The sequence below is a fragment of the Pagrus major genome, chromosome 19 (genome assembly GCF_040436345.1).
Source record: "Pagrus major chromosome 19, Pma_NU_1.0".
NCBI lineage: Eukaryota > Metazoa > Chordata > Actinopteri > Spariformes > Sparidae > Pagrus > Pagrus major.
The window spans coordinates 26,983,561-27,001,811 of record NC_133233.1 but is presented as its reverse complement, the minus strand read 5'-3'; the positions used below and the strand labels follow the sequence as shown (position 1 = coordinate 27,001,811).

General features: G+C 43.7%; 1 protein-coding gene across 1 annotated transcript; it reads left to right on the top strand.

The window, feature by feature from the left end:
* The first annotated feature begins 840 nt into the window (after positions 1 to 840).
* On the top strand, positions 841 to 17,643 carry ezh2 (enhancer of zeste 2 polycomb repressive complex 2 subunit). Its single transcript, XM_073487953.1, has 19 exons — positions 841 to 1,934; positions 4,241 to 4,364; positions 6,635 to 6,763; positions 6,838 to 6,957; positions 7,073 to 7,193; positions 7,826 to 8,005; positions 8,123 to 8,228; positions 8,945 to 9,108; positions 9,862 to 9,959; positions 10,084 to 10,321; positions 10,418 to 10,584; positions 10,793 to 10,928; positions 11,743 to 11,868; positions 12,058 to 12,236; positions 12,325 to 12,420; positions 12,696 to 12,777; positions 12,932 to 13,012; positions 13,133 to 13,217; positions 13,436 to 17,643. Exons 2-19 carry the CDS (start codon positions 4,248 to 4,250, stop codon positions 13,494 to 13,496), a joined length of 2,286 nt encoding a protein of 761 aa, XP_073344054.1. The 5' UTR covers positions 841 to 1,934; positions 4,241 to 4,247; the 3' UTR covers positions 13,497 to 17,643.
* The last annotated feature ends 608 nt before the right edge of the window (positions 17,644 to 18,251 follow it).

The following is an 18,251-nucleotide window of genomic DNA, read 5'->3' as shown; positions in this document are numbered from 1 at the left end:
ACCACATCAGACGCACATATTTAGTCTTGGCACATGTGTAGCAGGAGTCTTATTAAAGAAAGTAAACGTATTGGAGGCTTTGGCTGACTTTGGTAGTGTTCAACAATATGTCATGTGGGGTCAGGACGTGCTTCAGTGATTGGTTTAAGCATCAGGTGCAATTCTTTATCATCTCAGCCATCTGTCTTGCCACAATTTAGGGTTGCACATGTGGGTATGTGGTCTAAAACTGCAGCAGTAGGTGAAATTACACATAAACTGAAGCACCAGAATTCACTTATGGCCTAATTATTGAACTTGAAGGTGCAATGTGTACGAGTTCAGTTGAAAACATTCAAGAATTACCCAAAATTATCAGGAGAATGTGAAGAAATCTACTGTATGTCCTGTCTACCAGCACTCCTGTGCTCCGGGCTCCCATCCTGGACCACTACATGCACGGCTAATCCAGCTAACTAGCTAATGGCAGCTACAGATATTTAACGGTTGATCTGGTGATGTGCTCCCCCCTGTTAGTTTTGAGAATGAATTTGACCGGTGGCTTATTCTTACATATTTCAGCTTTAACAAGGTTGTTTTGCCACAGCTGATATTATGGGTATCCAGCAGGTAATAAACAGGAAATGAGGGTCTCCTGAATACAACAACACAAATTGTATCTTTAACATCAATATAACCACATTCATGTCCACTTGCACACATAGCAGATACACTTCCCTCAGTTAAAGTCCTCTGTGACATGTCCTCCAGAGTCTGTCCGGGCTGCTGCGGTGAATAAATGTTCAGTCCTCCTCACCTCATGAATACGCTTTAATCTCGCCGTGTCTTGAATGTCCAACGGCATTGAACGCAGCATGTAGACAACGTCGAGCGTCGGCCAATGGCTGTAGAGAAGGGGCGGGGCTAAACAAACTTGCCGACCCCTGCCCTGCTGCTGCTGCGGACACACAATTAAATCAGTGAACTCGTTGCTTTGCAGCCTTCGTGTGTGTTTTCTGAACAAACAGACGCTGTTTGTCGTTGAACCACTGACACGGCGGCTGAACTCGGAGCTGTCCGGCTCCAGGTGAACAGCTGACACCTCTGCCGCTGCTCCTCACCTGAGCTGTCGGCAGGTGGAGGAGACGACAGCGTCTCTTTTGTTGAGACGGTGTAAATTTCCACAGGGTTGAACGACATTAAATGCAACATTATGCCTTCAGGTGTCCGTAAAACAAACTCATAATCCGTCTTTCACATGCTTTTATCTCGCCGACGTGAGTGTGACAGCTCACGCGCGTCATCGACTCTGTTTGAAGATGGAAAGTGAAGCGCGATGGTTCATATTTCAGCTGTCAGACAACATGTTGAGTGTTTTTATCCCGCTGACACATGAGAGAACAAAGGGAACCTGTCCACATGTCCCCGCTGCAGGCCCCCCGGCGCAGCGCTAACTCCCATTGGCCGGCGTCGTAAAACGATCCGACCTATCGCGTGACGCCATACTGAGAAGCCCGAACGTCGGCTTCCGCGATTGGTCCAAACGTTTGGCGCCTCTTGAATCTGCTGCAGCCGTAGTGGGCGGTGAGTGCGAGACGGTGAGCAGTTTGAACCGCAGCCGTGCCGAGGCGGAAACATTGAAATCGGTCAAATTGTTTTATAGGCAGAGTGAAATTAAAACGGCGCGATTTATCCACGAGCACCGTGTCCTTCGCGCCAACGCCGGAGATAAAGTGGGGAAGACTGCGGCGTCTCTGTTCGCCGACTCTGGATACGCGAAGCCGGTGTCGCTCCCTCCTACTGAGCTAACAGCTAGCAGCTAGCCGCCGAGCTAACGTTGCAGCTAGCCGGAACACGGAGCGAGCTAATCCCCAACACAAAGGACGACTTTGCCCGTGTTTGTCATATTCATCCCCGGATCACTCCGTTGAATGAGGACGGAGCCTCCTGTGCAGGTAAGAGAAGCTGTCGGCGCCGCTGTCTTTGTTTCCAGCTCATTCGTTGCGGTTCAAACGACCCGGGTCCGATCTTAATGCTTTGTGGATGCCTCAATCTTTGTTAACTAACCAACTGTTAGCTAGCTCGCCGGGGGTGTCGTGCCAAATTTTGTATCCCTGTCAGAATTGATTCCCTCGTAAAAAAAAAAGACACCAACTTTTCTTATCGTCGGTCTCGGGAAGAAAACCTTTTGTGACGGAGTGTAAACCGAGGCTTTAATATCTTGGATGGTGGTGAAACGGGTTTACATGCTCGGTGAAACACAGTTTGAGGGGATACAAACTTGGCACGACATTGCCAAGCTATCGTTAGCTTGTTATTTGTAGCTTAGCTAGCTCGTCCTGTGCTCGTCCAGACCGCTGGTTGACACGGTTCGTACCCAGACTGGTTTATGTTGAGACACAGCTTTTAAAAAACTGTAGTTTGGGCGAAGACATTTTAAATCAGAAGAGAAAGATCTTCACTGACTGATATCTTTTAATCCCGAAACAAACTGATTAATCAAACTCTTTGTTTTCATGACTGAATAAACAAACTGACCTTAGAAGGACGACACGGTTTATATGTGGCGGACCCTGCCACCTCTCTAGCTTCAAACAGTGTTCTGGGACCTTTTTATCCTCTGAGAACAGCTTGTTTATTCACTCATGGGGGGAAAAAAACAGTCCTGACTTTGTATTATTACCTCATTAATATTGTAAATATTAAAATCCTGAGTTTCTTCTCCAAAATGAAATAGTTCCCCTTTAACCATTTTCGTTGCTGTTACATTTTACGAGTGTTTAGTTAGATGGCGGGTGAGAGACCGAGAGAAACCCTCTCTGTGGAGAGTATTCATGAATCCAGGGTGATTACTGAACTTAAAAAAAAAGTGGATAATGTCATCATCGATCTGTGCCAGCTAAGGGTTTGTAACCGAGAGGAAGTAAAAGCTCTACCCTGCTTTCGTTTGTCGACGTAACTCCATATTCAGCCACTTTGCTCATGTAAACTCACAACATCATATGAGCTGAACAGAGAGTCATCTATATCTAATATACATGGTTCTGATACTGTTTACACCATTTATATCAGTAAAACTTGTCTAGATACTCACAAACCAGCAACTGAGTGCCCTGTGAGATAACCTAGGTGCTAGACTCTGAAACATTTACTAAAACTCTCCATTATATTTGCATACTGGCTGCTTGTAATCTCAACTCGGTCTGTACTTTGAAGATTAAGTATGTCAAAGTGTGTCGTACCACTACATTCCTCCACATTTCTCACAATCTGACACATGGCTTACCAGCATGTCTCCATGACAGCCGTCTGACATGTCTAATCGAAAGTGTGAGATTTCAGTCAGACCAGCCCGGCTGGTAGGCAGCGACTGACGCCGCCTGTCGAGCTGGCACACGGACCTTGTTGCTACAAGTGAAGACACAACTGTTGTAGTTCAGAGTTATGAAAGAACAAAAAAAGTGAACACATGGATTTCCTGTTCAACTTCCTCCAGTGAAGAGAGGATTCGATAGAAGGGACAGAAAAATCCCATCACCTGCGTTTGATGTGTCTTTGACGTTCACGCCTGAACACAGAAGTGAGAACTGAACGGAGGCTGTTTTCTGTATTACTGCACATAGCTGCTCTTCATCGTTTAATACAACCAGATAAAACTACATTTACTTTTTAATGCAGAAAGTCATTTTAAAGTCATCCTTCAACAGTTTCTCACACGGCTTTACAGATTCAGGAAACATTTTATAGAACAGATGTTTCACCTTACCTACCTGGTATCAAAGGCCAGTTGATGCCTTGTGTGAATATTGTTTTTGCATATTAAACCTGGGCATTATTTCAATATATTCAAGTCACAGAGATATGTGTTTTCTGTTTTGTCGTAAATAAAAACAAAGTGGATATTTATTTTCAGGCTTCCATTGTTTTTTAGTTTAAGAAAAAGGACTGGTTTTGTGAAATGAGCTAAAAATATATATTTCTGTGTAGCAGACGTACTGACTGCACCAGTACAGAGGACTGGTTCATATCAGTGGGGGGAAGATAATAACTTATGTTATAGTCTGAAATGTGGAAGCGATGAATACATGAAAGGCTGGTGGAACTGGAGCTGATCAACCGCAGGCCTTCATGTGGTCATAATGTTGGTTTATTTATGTTTCACCCCCACAATCCAGTCAAGAAGTCCAAGCAAAGAGTGAAAATCTAAAATGTGAAGGCTTTCAGTGTTTAGTAACCTCGTCCTCCTCCTGCTTGTCTGCAGGTTGATCATGGTGCTGACAGGGAAGCGCTCGGAGAAAGGTCCTGCCTGCTGGAAGAGGAGGGTGAAGTCTGAGTACATGCGGCTTCGGCAGCTCAAACGCTTCAGACGGGCTGACGAGGTCAAGGTTTGTCCACGCGCCGACCTTCACACTGAGCAGATGTTCACAGAAGTTGTTATTTCAAGCTGCTTCAACTTTCTCCAAAATGTTTTCTGCCGCTGTGGGTTATATTTCTATTTCCTACCAGTGCTGGAAGTTGAACTGTTATTGCTGCCGGGAACTTCTTCTGTTAACAATCCTTTGGTGCCTTCCTCGTCCATCTCCTCCTCACTGACAACCGTTTCAAAACTTCAGTTTCTGTCACACTCGTCTGTCTTTAGAAATAACGATTCATTGGCTTCATACTTGTCACAAACTGGCTCAATGTATGTGACAAAGAGGGGAGACAAGTCAGGATTTAAAGTGCCAATGAAGATGTTTTATTGTGACTTAAACAACATAACTATCTACAAAAAGCATGAGTTGTGGAGAGTAGCAGAGGAGAGCATGGAAAGACACTTCATAGTGCTCTGCAATCCTAAGAAGCTGTTCTTTAGTCCACTGCTCTAGCAAAGACTCTGAAGGATCCTGGATGAAACTCTCCACAAGAGAAGTCATCCTCAAAACCAATCAGCCAAACCAGTTACCAACCTTGACTGGGACACACAGAAAACCCAAACCTGGGGTAACAGGTGAACAGGAGCCTCACCCCTATCCTGATGCTAACTACAACCATTAAAGCTAGCTAGCTAACTCATACCTAGTGTTCGTGCAGTTGATGGTGGGGGGTACTTATGCACGCTAAACCAGTGGTGTGAAGAAAGCAACCAGAAGACTGGCAGCCCTCTCACAACCACGGAGATGCTCCCGAGCTAAAAGCTCTACCCACCTTTGCCGCTGCCTAAAGTAGTCGCCATGAGTCTCCTAGAGGAACCTGCTGCCAAGCCTAACAGGGGAGAAGGAGCTCCTGCTCAAACAGACACCAAAATACCACCACCACAAAACCCCAGTCAAGTCCAATCAAGCTCACGACAAACAAACAGAAAGGGACCAAATACCTCTCCTAAATCTCCTACAACCTTCTTACAGGAAGTACTAACAACCTGACATTTCCCCTCCCAAAACAGTTGAACAACCACAGCACAGACGGCTGTGTCCAAAAACAACTAGTGTACACTCCAACAAGGCAAACCAAAGACCATTGTTTGCAATAGGAGGAAACACACACCAACCTAAAACGGGCCAGTTTACCAGTAAAGACCAAATTATATTTAAGCTAATTTAATACTAATACTGGATCCCGGACGAGCCCCCACTTGTCACAAACTGGCTCAATGTATGTGACAAAGAGGGGAGACAAGTCAGGATTTAAGTGCTAACTTAACTTAAACACATAACTATCTACAAAAAGCATGAGTTGTGGAGAGTAGCGTCATCAGTAGTGAATGTAGTGTGTGGATGAGTGAGGCGTGTGTGTGCTGCTGTTAAATGCAAAAGAAAACACCAAAACGAACCCAGAACCTGTAGCGGTGTGGAGCCCAGGAGAGAGAGAGAGACAATGAGACCAAGCTGGCATTTATAACCTCGGTAGAGGCCTAGCCAGGTGTCGGCACCTCGCCCTAACGACCCTCCCTGACTGCCAGCTCCTGCAGGAAGTGATCAACTGCAACATGGCGAGCAGAGAGGGAGGGGTCGTAACATACTTAATAACGCCCTCTAGCTCAGAGCGCAAAGCGCGTGTCGGTACATTATTTCATAACTTGTTTTATGGTGAATTGGAAAACACTGACCGAGCACAGTGAGGTTTTTTTAGTTTTTTGGGTTTTTTTGTACACATCTATCTCAAGTTGCAAATGTGAGTGAAATGCTCACACTGTCGAGCCCTGGAGTTTGCACAGTTGACATTAATGGTAGATTTTTAACTGTCCGTTGTACTCTGAGCATTTAAAGGACTTCTTGTTCATGTTGGCTCAAGAGCAGAGGTTCAAAGAGCTTGTCGACCTTGATTTACATTTAGACCTGCCACTAACCTTGGTTAACTGGAGGTATTTAATCATGCAAAGTAGCAACAGGAAATATCAAGTTTGCATTCCAGCAATGCTCACACTCTCATTTCCTCTCTACGTCAGCAGCATTTAGCCCGTGATGTTCTGTTCACATGTTTGTAATCTCTCAGGACACCTTAGAGCTACACAAGCCGGGGTCGCATAATGGCACTAAAGTAAACTTTTCATCACTTGCTTGGTGCATCATTTTTCTGTCCGTGTGTTTTACAGCGGTATGTGCTCATTTTTGGCTGGTACGTTTCTCATCTTTTGTACTTTATGGTTAATTTAAATTTCTGGTCAACCTTCCAGAGCATGTTCAACACCAACCGTCAGAAAATCAATGACCGGACGGACATTTTGAACCAGGAGTGGAAGACCAGGCGAATCCAGCCAGTTCACATCATGACGTCGGTAGGCTCTTTGAGAGGCACCCGAGAGGTGAGCAGCTGGACATCTTCCATCAGTGCACAGACACGTGGAGAAAGTGTTTTGACTGTTGCTTTTCTCCACAGTGCACGGTGGACAGCGGCTTCTCTGAGTTCCCCCGGCAGGTCATCCCCCTGAAGACCCTCAACGCTGTGGCCTCAGTCCCGGTCATGTACTCGTGGTCACCGCTGCAGCAGAACTTCATGGTGTGTGTGGAAATCTGTGTGAAATGCACTTTAAAGTTCTTTGTGTCTCGTTGTTGAAGTAGCATCAGTGCATTGGATAATAATAATCTCGTCTGCTTTGCATTTGTTCCATCAGGTGGAGGATGAGACGGTGCTCCACAACATCCCCTACATGGGAGACGAGATCCTGGACCAGGATGGTACCTTCATAGAAGAGCTGATCAAGAACTATGACGGCAAAGTCCACGGAGACAGAGGTGAGAGTCAGAGATTAATGGTGGTGAACAAGGCCAGTTCCTGTACTAAATATTATGACGACAACTTCTCATTGTAGTAATTTTCCTTTATGTTTTACGGAACAACATATTTTCTTCTGCACCAGCTGACGATCAGGGCTGTCATGGTTCTGATTCTGAATCTGTAGTCGTTCAAATTGAGGTTTGAAATTTAGCATAAATGAGCCGTAACCTGCAAAAAGCCACCAGGATTAAGTCGAGCTGTTGTTGTAAAATCCCCTTTTATCATTTTAAAGAAGAATTTAAAAATGTAAATGAAGGATGTCGGGACATTAAAACCAACAATCTGTTGATCTTCACACATCCAGATGTGATAGATAGTCGAACAATGGCTGAGCCGTCAGTGCTGGAAAGATGTTGACACCCAGGAAACCCCTCCTATACACTGACACAGAACGGATCAATACCTTAGCTGGTGTCCAGACTGAAAATAGCACTGCGTTAAAAATCTGTGAGGGGGTTTCATTCAGAAAACAAACAGCTGGCGTGGAGATGAAATGTGATTCAGGACGTTCAGTTCAAGTAATTCATTAAAGCTCATCAGTCAACAAAACTCTGCACAGCAGTTTATAATATCACGTCTTGTGTTTCAGAATGCGGCTTCATCAACGACGAGATATTCGTGGAGTTGGTCAGCGCTCTGTCTCAGTACAGTGACAACGAGGATGATGAGGAGGAGGAAGAACAGGACTTTAAGGTAGACAAGATGGAGTTGTGTGACAGCAAGGAGCATCCAGAGGACCCCCGCAAGGACGGGCTCATCAACAATGAGAGTAAGTCCTCTTTGACTGACGTGTTTTCTGATGCCCGCACACTGCTGCTGTTTAGCTGACCGAAGATAAAAAGTGAGTGTTGTGCTCTGATGGAAAGCGTGCGTGTGTCGTCTCCAGGCCGAACCAGCAGCGACAGCACCAAGAAGTTTCCCTCTGACAAGATCTTCGAAGCCATCTCCTCCATGTTCCCTGACAAGGGCTCCACAGAGGAGCTCAAAGAGAAGTGAGTGTTTGTTGTATGAGAGCGTGTTGGTGTTGATGTGACAATAACAGAAGGACAATTAACTAAAGTGTCTCCAGAGAAAGTTACTCTTACTTAATTAATTCAATTTGTCTATACGACGTTTAAACTCCAGTATTGTTAAATGTTTCTTCAGAATAACAGTTTTTGTAAAGTGTCCTGCAGAAGTTTGACTTGATCGTGACAGCCATAACTGTAGGAATCCTTGTGAAGATGTTTCAGTGCACGTATCAGAGTTTCTACACGGCTGTGAAAAGACAAAACAGTCGCACACTGAATTTTGACAGTTATTTAATCAAACTGCGGTTGATATTTACATTGAAATATCCTTTGATGATGCTAAATCTTTTTATTTGGCGGCAAATTGTTTACGACAAAGTGTGACTCCCATAAGTCCATTGTTTGGAGACAGCAGATGTTTCCCCTCGTGAGGAAGTGAGACTGTTTACTCTGTTGTATAAATAAAATCTTACTTCGTCATCAGAAGGTTGATATTATCAACACGATGAGTCTTTTCATCTTTGATAAATTGATTTAATACTTTCACGCTAAACCAAGCAAAGGCTCGACTGACAGGATGAAGAATATTTCTGACAGGGAGAGTCGGTAGAAACTCTGCTGCGTGTGTGTTTGTCTCAGGACATTTCTTTCCTTCAGTTCGTGACTATAAGCGACTTTAATTTCTGTGCGTGTTTCAGGTACAAGGAGCTGACGGAGCAGCAGCTGCCCGGCGCGCTGCCCCCAGAATGCACCCCGAACATCGACGGTCCAAACGCTCGCTCCGTGCAGCGCGAGCAGAGCCTGCACTCCTTCCACACTCTGTTCTGCAGACGCTGCTTCAAATACGACTGCTTCCTCCACCGTCAGTACACACACACACACACACACACCATCTTATTAACTTATAAAAGTAAGGACGCACCACTCAGATATCGCTCTACATAAATTGTTTCAGTCAACTTTATTCAGTAAATTCAGGCTGCTGAGTTCTGGCTCCAAAATAAAACTAGCAAACGGCAGCAATCAAACTGACAAATGGAAACTTTTAATATTTAAATAATTGTTACTCTTGTCGTCATATTTGTGAGTCGTCTCCAGGCGTCCAGTTCAGCCAGAATTGAATAAATATGATCAAAACATAGAATTATATTTTAGAATTAAATTTAACAGGAAGAAATTACGAAACACACAGAAAAAAGAAAAGTCAGTAAAATAAACAAAGTGACGATGGATATTGATTTCTGTGGATGTAAAGAAATTCTGTGAATTTTATCAAGAGTCTGGCAATATTTTTTTTTAGGTACCTTGAAAGTGCTTGAACTTTACACCTTTTAAAAAGCTGTAAGAAAAAAGCACAGTTATTGGCCAAAATAAATCCCTATAAAAAGCCGACAGACATGAGAGTTTTAAGAGACTTCAGCGTCGATGGTCTGAACTATTATGAGTTTCAGAAAGAAGCTGTTGATCTTAGAGCTGACTAACAGAAGTTTTAGGCCAATATTTGTTCAATGATTTGTTAGTAAAGTTGAGAAAATACCAAAAAATGTCTAATGTCCTTAAAGTTCCCACCTGACTCACAGGACACATCTCTTCTATCTCACATCTCCTCCTTTAGCTTTTCATGCTACTCCAAACACCTACAAGCGCAAGAACCTGGAGAACCTGGTGGACACTAAACCCTGCGGCATTGACTGCTACATGTACCTGGTACAGGTGAGTCAACAGGTTCTCAGATTAAAGGGTCAAACTTCTGAAACATTCATGTACACAGTCTTCTTAGATTAAATTGCACCACCAGCAGGTTATACATCACTGTTGTCATGCTGTGATTGCTCAGGACGGGATGGTCAGCGAGTACCCGGCAGGCGTGGTTGCAGAGCGGGCGAAGACGCCCTCCAAACGCACGGTGGGCCGTCGCCGCGGACGGCTGCCGAACAGCAACAGCCGGCCCAGCACCCCCACCGTTTCCTCAGAAACCAAAGACACGGACAGCGACCGCGAGGGCAGCAAAGAAGACGAGCGGGACAATGACAAAGACGACGAGGACAAGAAGGACGAGAACACCAGCAGCTCGGGTACAACCGCTCACTCATTATCCAAAGAAGTTGTGACGCTGTGTGAAACACGAATTGATTAATTTGTAATGAAACGATTATCTCCTGCGTGTGCAGAGGGAAACTCTCGGTGTCAGACTCCAGTGAAGATGAAGCTGACCGGTGAGGCTGAAGCTGTGGATTGGAGCGGGGCCGAAGCCTCTCTGTTCAGGGTTCTCATCGGGACGTATTACGACAACTTCTGCGCCATCGCCCGGCTCATCGGCACCAAGACCTGCAGACAGGTGAGCCGACAGTGATGACTAGTTACAATTACTCACAGCGCGTCATCCATCTGTTTCATTTTATCAGACAATATTATCTTACAGGGAACATAATTAAGAGTAACAATCTTGGAAGTCAGCATAGTTGGGTACTAAATGTTTTAAATTAGAAGTAAAAGCAAAGGAAACTCTGATGATGCACAGACTTAACGAGCATCGTGTCGTGCAGGTTTACGAGTTCAGGGTGAAGGAGTCGAGCATCATCGCTCGGGCTCCGACTGAAGACGAGGACACGCCGCCCAGGAAGAAGAAGAGGAAACACAGACTGTGGGCCACTCACTGCAGGAAGATCCAGCTGAAGAAAGGTCAGAGGTCACTGCAACAAACTGTAATGTGGAAGAGTTTATTAATGTGGGTCCAGAAAAAACCCAAACATGTCATCACACTCCTGGTTTTATTGACACACACAAAATAAAGTGTAACACCACGAAAGAAGAACATTAACATCGGCTCCACAAAGAGCAACAAGGAAACAGTTTCCCACATCTAATTTACTGCTGTCGTTAATTGATCAGCTTCAAGTTAATCCGCTTGGTCTTCACGTTCTCTGATGGTGGGAGGAGATGAAGTGTTGGTTCTTCCAGACGACAGCAGAGAAATTATGGTGCTTTATTAACCGTCCACATGTTTGTGTTACCGAAATCAGAGCTAACGAGGAAAACGGTGGTTACAGATGTAACTGCAGTTCTTTGAGTACGTTTTTACCCCTTTAGCTGCTTTTATCAGCAGCCACGTGAATATTAATACGCTAAAACACCTGAGAATCATGAATTTCAGTACAAATTGCCTCCAGACTAAGACATTTAAAGCCTTTACATTCACTCTTAAAGTTGAGACTGTTGCAGCTCACACTTCAGTCATAAAACAGGATGTGCTGCTCGGTTGTGGAAAACCGTGTCCCTCTGGTAATCGTCAGTTTGGAGATCTGAGGCACTTAATGATGGTGATGAGTTAAAAAGCCTTTAATTAATCACATCATCAGTAAAAACACGCCGACGCGTTTCAGCCTTCATCAGGGGCGGTACAAAATGGCCGACAGTCACATGATCAGTATGTAAACTGTCACACTTGATTGATCTGTGAACATCGTGTTTGACCGCTGCGTCTCTTCTCATACAGATGGCTCGTCCAATCACGTCTACAACTACCAGCCGTGTGACCACCCGCGGCAGCCCTGTGACTCCTCCTGTCCCTGCGTCACCGCCCAGAACTTCTGCGAGAAGTTCTGCCAGTGTAGCTCTGAGTGTAAGCACACACACACACACACACACACACACACACACACACACACACACACACACACACACACACACACACACACACACACACACACACACACACACACACCTCACGAGTTTCTGCAGTAAAACCTCAGATTGAAACTAACTCTGCTCGTGTGCATTTCCTCTTTCCTGCGCTGCTGTGTGGACGCAGGTCAGAACCGTTTCCCAGGTTGTCGGTGCAAAGCTCAGTGCAACACCAAGCAGTGTCCGTGCTACCTGGCAGTGAGGGAGTGTGACCCCGACCTCTGCCTGACCTGCGGCGCTGCAGACCACTGGGACAGCAAGAACGTGTCCTGCAAGAACTGCTCCATCCAGAGAGGAGCCAAGAAGGTAACACAACACACAACAACCATCTGTGTTGTAGTTTATTACTGATCTGAAGCTCAAACGTGATGTTCTGGTTCTTGTTGTGTCTCAGCATCTGCTGCTGGCCCCGTCAGACGTGGCAGGTTGGGGGATCTTCATCAAAGAGCCGGTCCAGAAAAACGAGTTCATCTCTGAGTACTGTGGAGAGGTGAGACAGATGAAGAGATGAGACATTCTTCCTCCTCGTTGGATATTTAATCTCTTCTGGCACGTTTTTGATCAGCTTCCTCTCCTGAAGATGGACGTCTGTCATCATCTACGTTAAATTCTGTGTTATGAAAAAGTTTAAACTTTTATTCTGTTCGGGCTTTAAAAACATCTGACGCTAATCCTCAAAGTGTGATGCAATAAACACATAACTTTGATACATGTTGTACTAAAGACGAAGGATTTAAGTGGAAAATGTGTAATTTTGTTTTGCAGATCATCTCTCAGGATGAAGCAGATCGCAGAGGGAAAGTCTACGACAAATACATGTGCAGCTTCCTCTTCAACCTCAACAACGGTAAAACTCTCACACGTCTGGTTTTCTTTACACGTTCACGCTGAGGCCTGAAAAGCTTTAATGAAGGGATATTCTCAGATATAACAACAGTTTAGTTACTTACGACCACAAAAACTGAAAATCTGATTCAGATTTTGTTTTCTGTTCCCGACAGACTTTGTTGTTGATGCCACGAGGAAAGGCAACAAGATCCGCTTTGCAAACCATTCAGTGAACCCGAACTGCTATGCAAAAGGTAAGAAGCTGTGAGTGATGAGCTGCAGCCTCATGACACAGACTGTACATGTGAACACCTGGATGTTAACACACCTGCTGGTGCTCTGTGGATCTGTGCTGACTCTTCTCCTCTCTGCAGTGATGATGGTGAACGGAGATCACAGAATAGGAATCTTTGCTAAGAGAGCCATCCAGACCGGAGAGGAACTCTTCTTTGACTACAGGTCAGGAACAGCCACAGTTTGATTTGTTTTTTATTGACTTAAAGATTATTCGAGAATAATAACCAAAAATAGTTGTTATTGTGATGATAATAGCATGTTGGGCTGCAACTGCTTTAATTATCCATGAATCTGCTCAGTGAGTTCAGTCAGAGACTTCGTCTGAGTGAACAAACCACTGAAGCCTCCTGAGCTAACGTTTCTCTGTGTCTGTGCTTCAGGTACAGCCAGGCTGACGCTCTGAAGTACGTCGGGATCGAGCGGGAGTTGGAGATCGCCTGACTCGGACTTCTACCTCCCGTGGATCAACGACACAAAGGCCTTACACTCAAACACAAACACACGTTCACTTCAGGAAATCAAGACGACTCGTCAAAATGTTAGAAAGCTTCAGGAAAACTGGGAATATTTGAAGCCGAATTTTGATGCTGTTTTTTCTTCTTTCTGTTTTTTGCCACCGTAGTCTTTTTTAAAAATACTTTTCATATCCGTTTGTCATTTTTCTTCTTGTGGTTTTTTTCTTCTGTCGACAAAAAAATCTTCCTCTTCTGTCGAGGCGGGAGTCTCGGATTCGTGAATCTTCCTCAGCTGAAGGTGCAGATCACCGACACACTGACTTTCTAAACGACAAGTGTTTTTTTTTTTAGAGGTGAGAGGAGACGAACCCAACACTTTTCTGCTTTTTCGATTCGAGCTTCAGGGACCAAAATCCTCCACCAGCCGCTCTCTGGACTCTACTGTGTGCCACATGTGGCTCAGGTGTCATGTTGTGTGTTTTTCTACAGTGTGAACTGAACCAGCCACACACTCCTCCGAGTGCCACATCACTGTCTGTCTGTAAAACACGAGGCCGCTCACGAAGCAGCGTCGCACCAGAGTCAACTCAATTTCTTACATATTTTTAGGTTTTAAACTGTTGGTCGACGATAACAATCGTTTGAAAACATTATTTTTGGAAGTTTTACAAACAAAAACATTAAGAGATTAATGGAGAAAATCTGCTAATTAAATCAAGAACTAGTCGCAATTAATTCAATTAGTGGAAAACGGTTTTCACAAACAGCTTTTTTGTCACTTAAACCTATTTTTGAGGGTTCATATATTTAAAAAAAATATTTGAAAACCAAACTTGAGCTGTTAAAATCAAAAACTGAAAATTCTCACATTTGAAAAATTTGACTGAATCAAAATATCTAAACAGTTTATTGAATATTAAATGTGTTGCTGATCAATTTAGTGCGAAAAAATAATTTAGAAAAGTTCCAGTCAGGCTTTTATTTTGAAAACCTTACGATGCCTTCAGGGCCTACAGGAAAAAGCTGTTATTGTTTTCAGTTCAGGTAACATGATCTCCTCCCACTAAAAACCCCAGCAGACGCGTCATCGGGCTGGTAGACTAACATCTTATCAACACTGTGGACGGAGACAAGCCGCCATGTTTGTTTTGGCCGCTGACGCTGCTTTGTGACGCCGCCTCGGCTTCAGGTGCTAACGTGAACACACTGAACCAGCACTACTTCACCACCACTGGGAACTCAGCTGGCAGTCGACGGACACTCTGAACCTTTCAGTCCGGCTGACGTTTCGTCTCCTTGTCGTGATCTCGTGCCGCTCTCCTGACTGAGCAGCGCTGCTTTTACCAAACTCGACCTGAACCCCTCCTCCGATACTGTCGGAGGCTTTTATTCATGTTCTCCTCTGACGCTCCGCCGCCTGCTGAAGGTTTCCCAGCAGCACTGTGCTCCACTCATACTCACACAGATCCACGTCAACACAGCTGCACTAATTCACTGTTTCACCATCAGCTGGTGCAGAGCTTCAGTAGTTGGGACGTAGAGAAGAGTCGGGTGTTTCCAGATGTCTCACTTTGTCCCAACAGTCCAAAACCAGAAGAGATTAAATTTAAAACTAGAACGTACCCGAGATCCCACTCAAACACTTTGAGCTCAGCAGCTCCAGGTAACAAGGTGTAAATATCGTCTGTTCGGAGCAGGTGGGATCTTGGAGACGTGGATCACAGCGGACAGATCGCCGTCCTCATCTTTTGTAGAACAAGTGAAAGTTTCTTGTCGTAGCTTTAACAGTTTTCTGTTCGAGTACGAGTGGAGCACAGTGAGAGCGTGAAGGGAAACTTCACACCGTGAACTCGTCGTGAGGTGTTCGTAGACGTCTAACCTGCAGCGTCCCGCTCTCTGCCGTGCCTTCAATCCAGTCCTGTCTGATTTTTAATTTCCTGCATGATGAAGAAGTTTCGGTCCTCGTCTGTCTGGTGCTCCCTTCAGAGGACCTCGTACTGCCTCCTCCACGTGATGTCCAATCAGTATCATATAATCTTGATGGTTTCCAGAGTTCCTCTTGTTAAATAAGCCTTTTAATAACGTACCAACAATCACTTTGACTCTTTTTATCTTTTCTGATGTGAATTCTGGTGCTCTTGGCCCGACGTCTGACCGACTTGAAGCAATACCAGCCTCTGTATTTAGATTTTCATCCTCCTGCTGAGGAGATGTTCCTGTTTGAGCTCCACTTTCTTACCTTACACCTGTAATTTATTAGACAGACGGACGTCTCGTGCTGCTGTGACGTCTGGTTGATGGATTAAAGACTTCAGGGGCTCTGACACCTGGTGCTTCACTCGTGGGGTCCCTACACGTCCTCAGCTGTTTGGAGAATCAACTCTGGGAAGTTTCCAGGTTGGGAGAAGAGACTTTCACTCTGACTTGTCAGATTTAGTCAAATTTATGTGCATGAAAATAGCAAATATGATGTTCTGACACATCTGGTGAATATTTGAAAGAGGGCTGCAACTGATGATCAATCGATTAATCATTTAAGATTCAGAAGCTCGTCATAATCTCCCAAAATCTTTTAAATTGCTTTTTCTGTCCAACCAACAGTCTACAGCCCAAAGACTTCACCGTCATAAAGGACAAAGAAAAGCAGCAGATCCTCACGTTTAAGAACAGCAGCAGGTATTTCTGCTTGAAAAGGGACTGAATCGATCGATCGATTGATCGTTGGCTGCAGCTCTGATCCCAAACACAAATGTGTAGAAACCCTCACTTTGTTTAAGAAAAGGTCACAAACCTTTAACTGCTGATTTTTGAGCCTCCTGATGTTCCTGATCGATGCGTTTAAAGACCTCGTGTGAACCAGTGATTCTGAACCTGTTTCCACTCAAACAAACTCTCCAGCAGCTGTTTTCATTGATTAACCGACGTGTCAATCAGTGAAATCAGCTCCTGTGAAGATTCACTGATGTTTAAAACTCAGACGTAACTTCAGCTGTGACCGCTGGATGATTGACAACCAGCAACTTTTCAACATTCGTGTTCATGTATCCGATCTGTGGAAGATCATTTCTGCCAGAAAAGATGAAAACTCGGAAGAAGTTCCTGCTGTAAATATGAGCTGAGAGTTCATAATTGTGACGTTAAAAGTCATTAAATTGGATAAAAAGGCAAAAATATGGAGTAGAAAGTCAAAAGATGATTATTCTTAAATAAAAGGTTGAATTTTTGAGATCAAAAGTCAATTAGGAAGTCAAAATTACACGCAAAAGCCGAAATGTGATTAAAAAGTCAAAATAAGAAAAAGTTGAAATTATCAGAGAAAGTAACCATTCTGAGGAAAAAAGTCCAAATTATGAGAGAATTTAAATGTTGAGTTAAAAAGCTCCTGAAATGATGAAATAACAGGTTGTCATTAAAGGATGAAAAACAGAAAAATGTTTGGATAAAAAGTTCAAATGATTTTGAGTAATAATTGCCAACGAAAGTATAAAAGAAAAGGTTGAAATGAGATAAAAAGCTCATTTTTGTTCCTGAAAATAAGATGAACGTTTGTAATTATTAGATAAAAAGTTGAAGTTATGATAAAAGTTCAATCATGAGATGAAGTAAAAAAATAGATTTCCATAATTACGAGAAAAAAAGTCAAAAGTTTCAGATGAAAAGTTAAAATCATGAGATAAAGGCTGAAACTTTCAGAGTCGTAACAGAGGAAATAAAAATCAAAAAGTCAAAAACACGATAAAGTCGACTCTTCTCTGATAATTTCATCGTGTTTTTACTGTCGACACTTTATTTACTCCTTGGTTTCTTTTCTCTGGCACTAAGACTTCCACAGACGTCAGCAGGTCACAGCCGACCCGTGAGCTCTGACAGAGTCTGAACATCAGTGAAAGTGAAACAGATTCACGAGTCGAGTCTTGACGGGTCAGAACCACTCGAGCAGATTCTCCCGACCCGACCGCAGTCTGAGCTGTGGGTTATTTATGGTTTCAGACGTCCGCCTGCGTTAACTTTTCACTCCTCTTCTCGTCAAACCAGGACCACTTCTTTCCTCCGATGACACAGGTGCTGATTTTGTAATGTTTACAGGGATTTTGTTGTTCAAAGTGATGCAGATTAAAATATTATAAATGGTTGATTCGTTTTTCTGGTTTTATTTTAATTAACACTTTTCAACAGGAAGCTGAGGTGAGTAGGCGGCTGCTCTTTAATGCGTCATTTAAAGTTCAAGTTCCTCCGACTCGTCTCTTCATCAGCTCACACAGGAAGTGTTTGTTTAATGATCGATCAGCTCGTCACATCTAATCCCGATCGATCACATCGGAGAAGCAAGTGTAACCAAAGTCTCACAAACAGTCTCATAACTTCAGATATTTCTTTCTTTTAGCCAGAAATCTGCAGTTCAAAGGAAGAAAAAAGCATTTTGATTGATTTTGCTATATTAAAGGAACAGTTCACCTCAAAATGAAAACATTTCTGGAGCTTCAGTAAAGTAAAACAGTAAAGCAGCGTCACAGAATTCTCCTAAACAACTGAAGCAGCTGGAGACTTGATTTAAAACAGAAAAACAAAACATACGATGGCTCCAAAGATGTTATTTACACTCATTTTTAAGCCGAGTTAGAAAGTTGACATTTTTGAGAAGTCAAAGTTATGAGATGAAAAGTCAAAGAAAAAAAAAATCATGAGAAAATGGGTAAAATATGCGTTTGAGTTTACTATTAAAAGGAACAATTCACCTAAA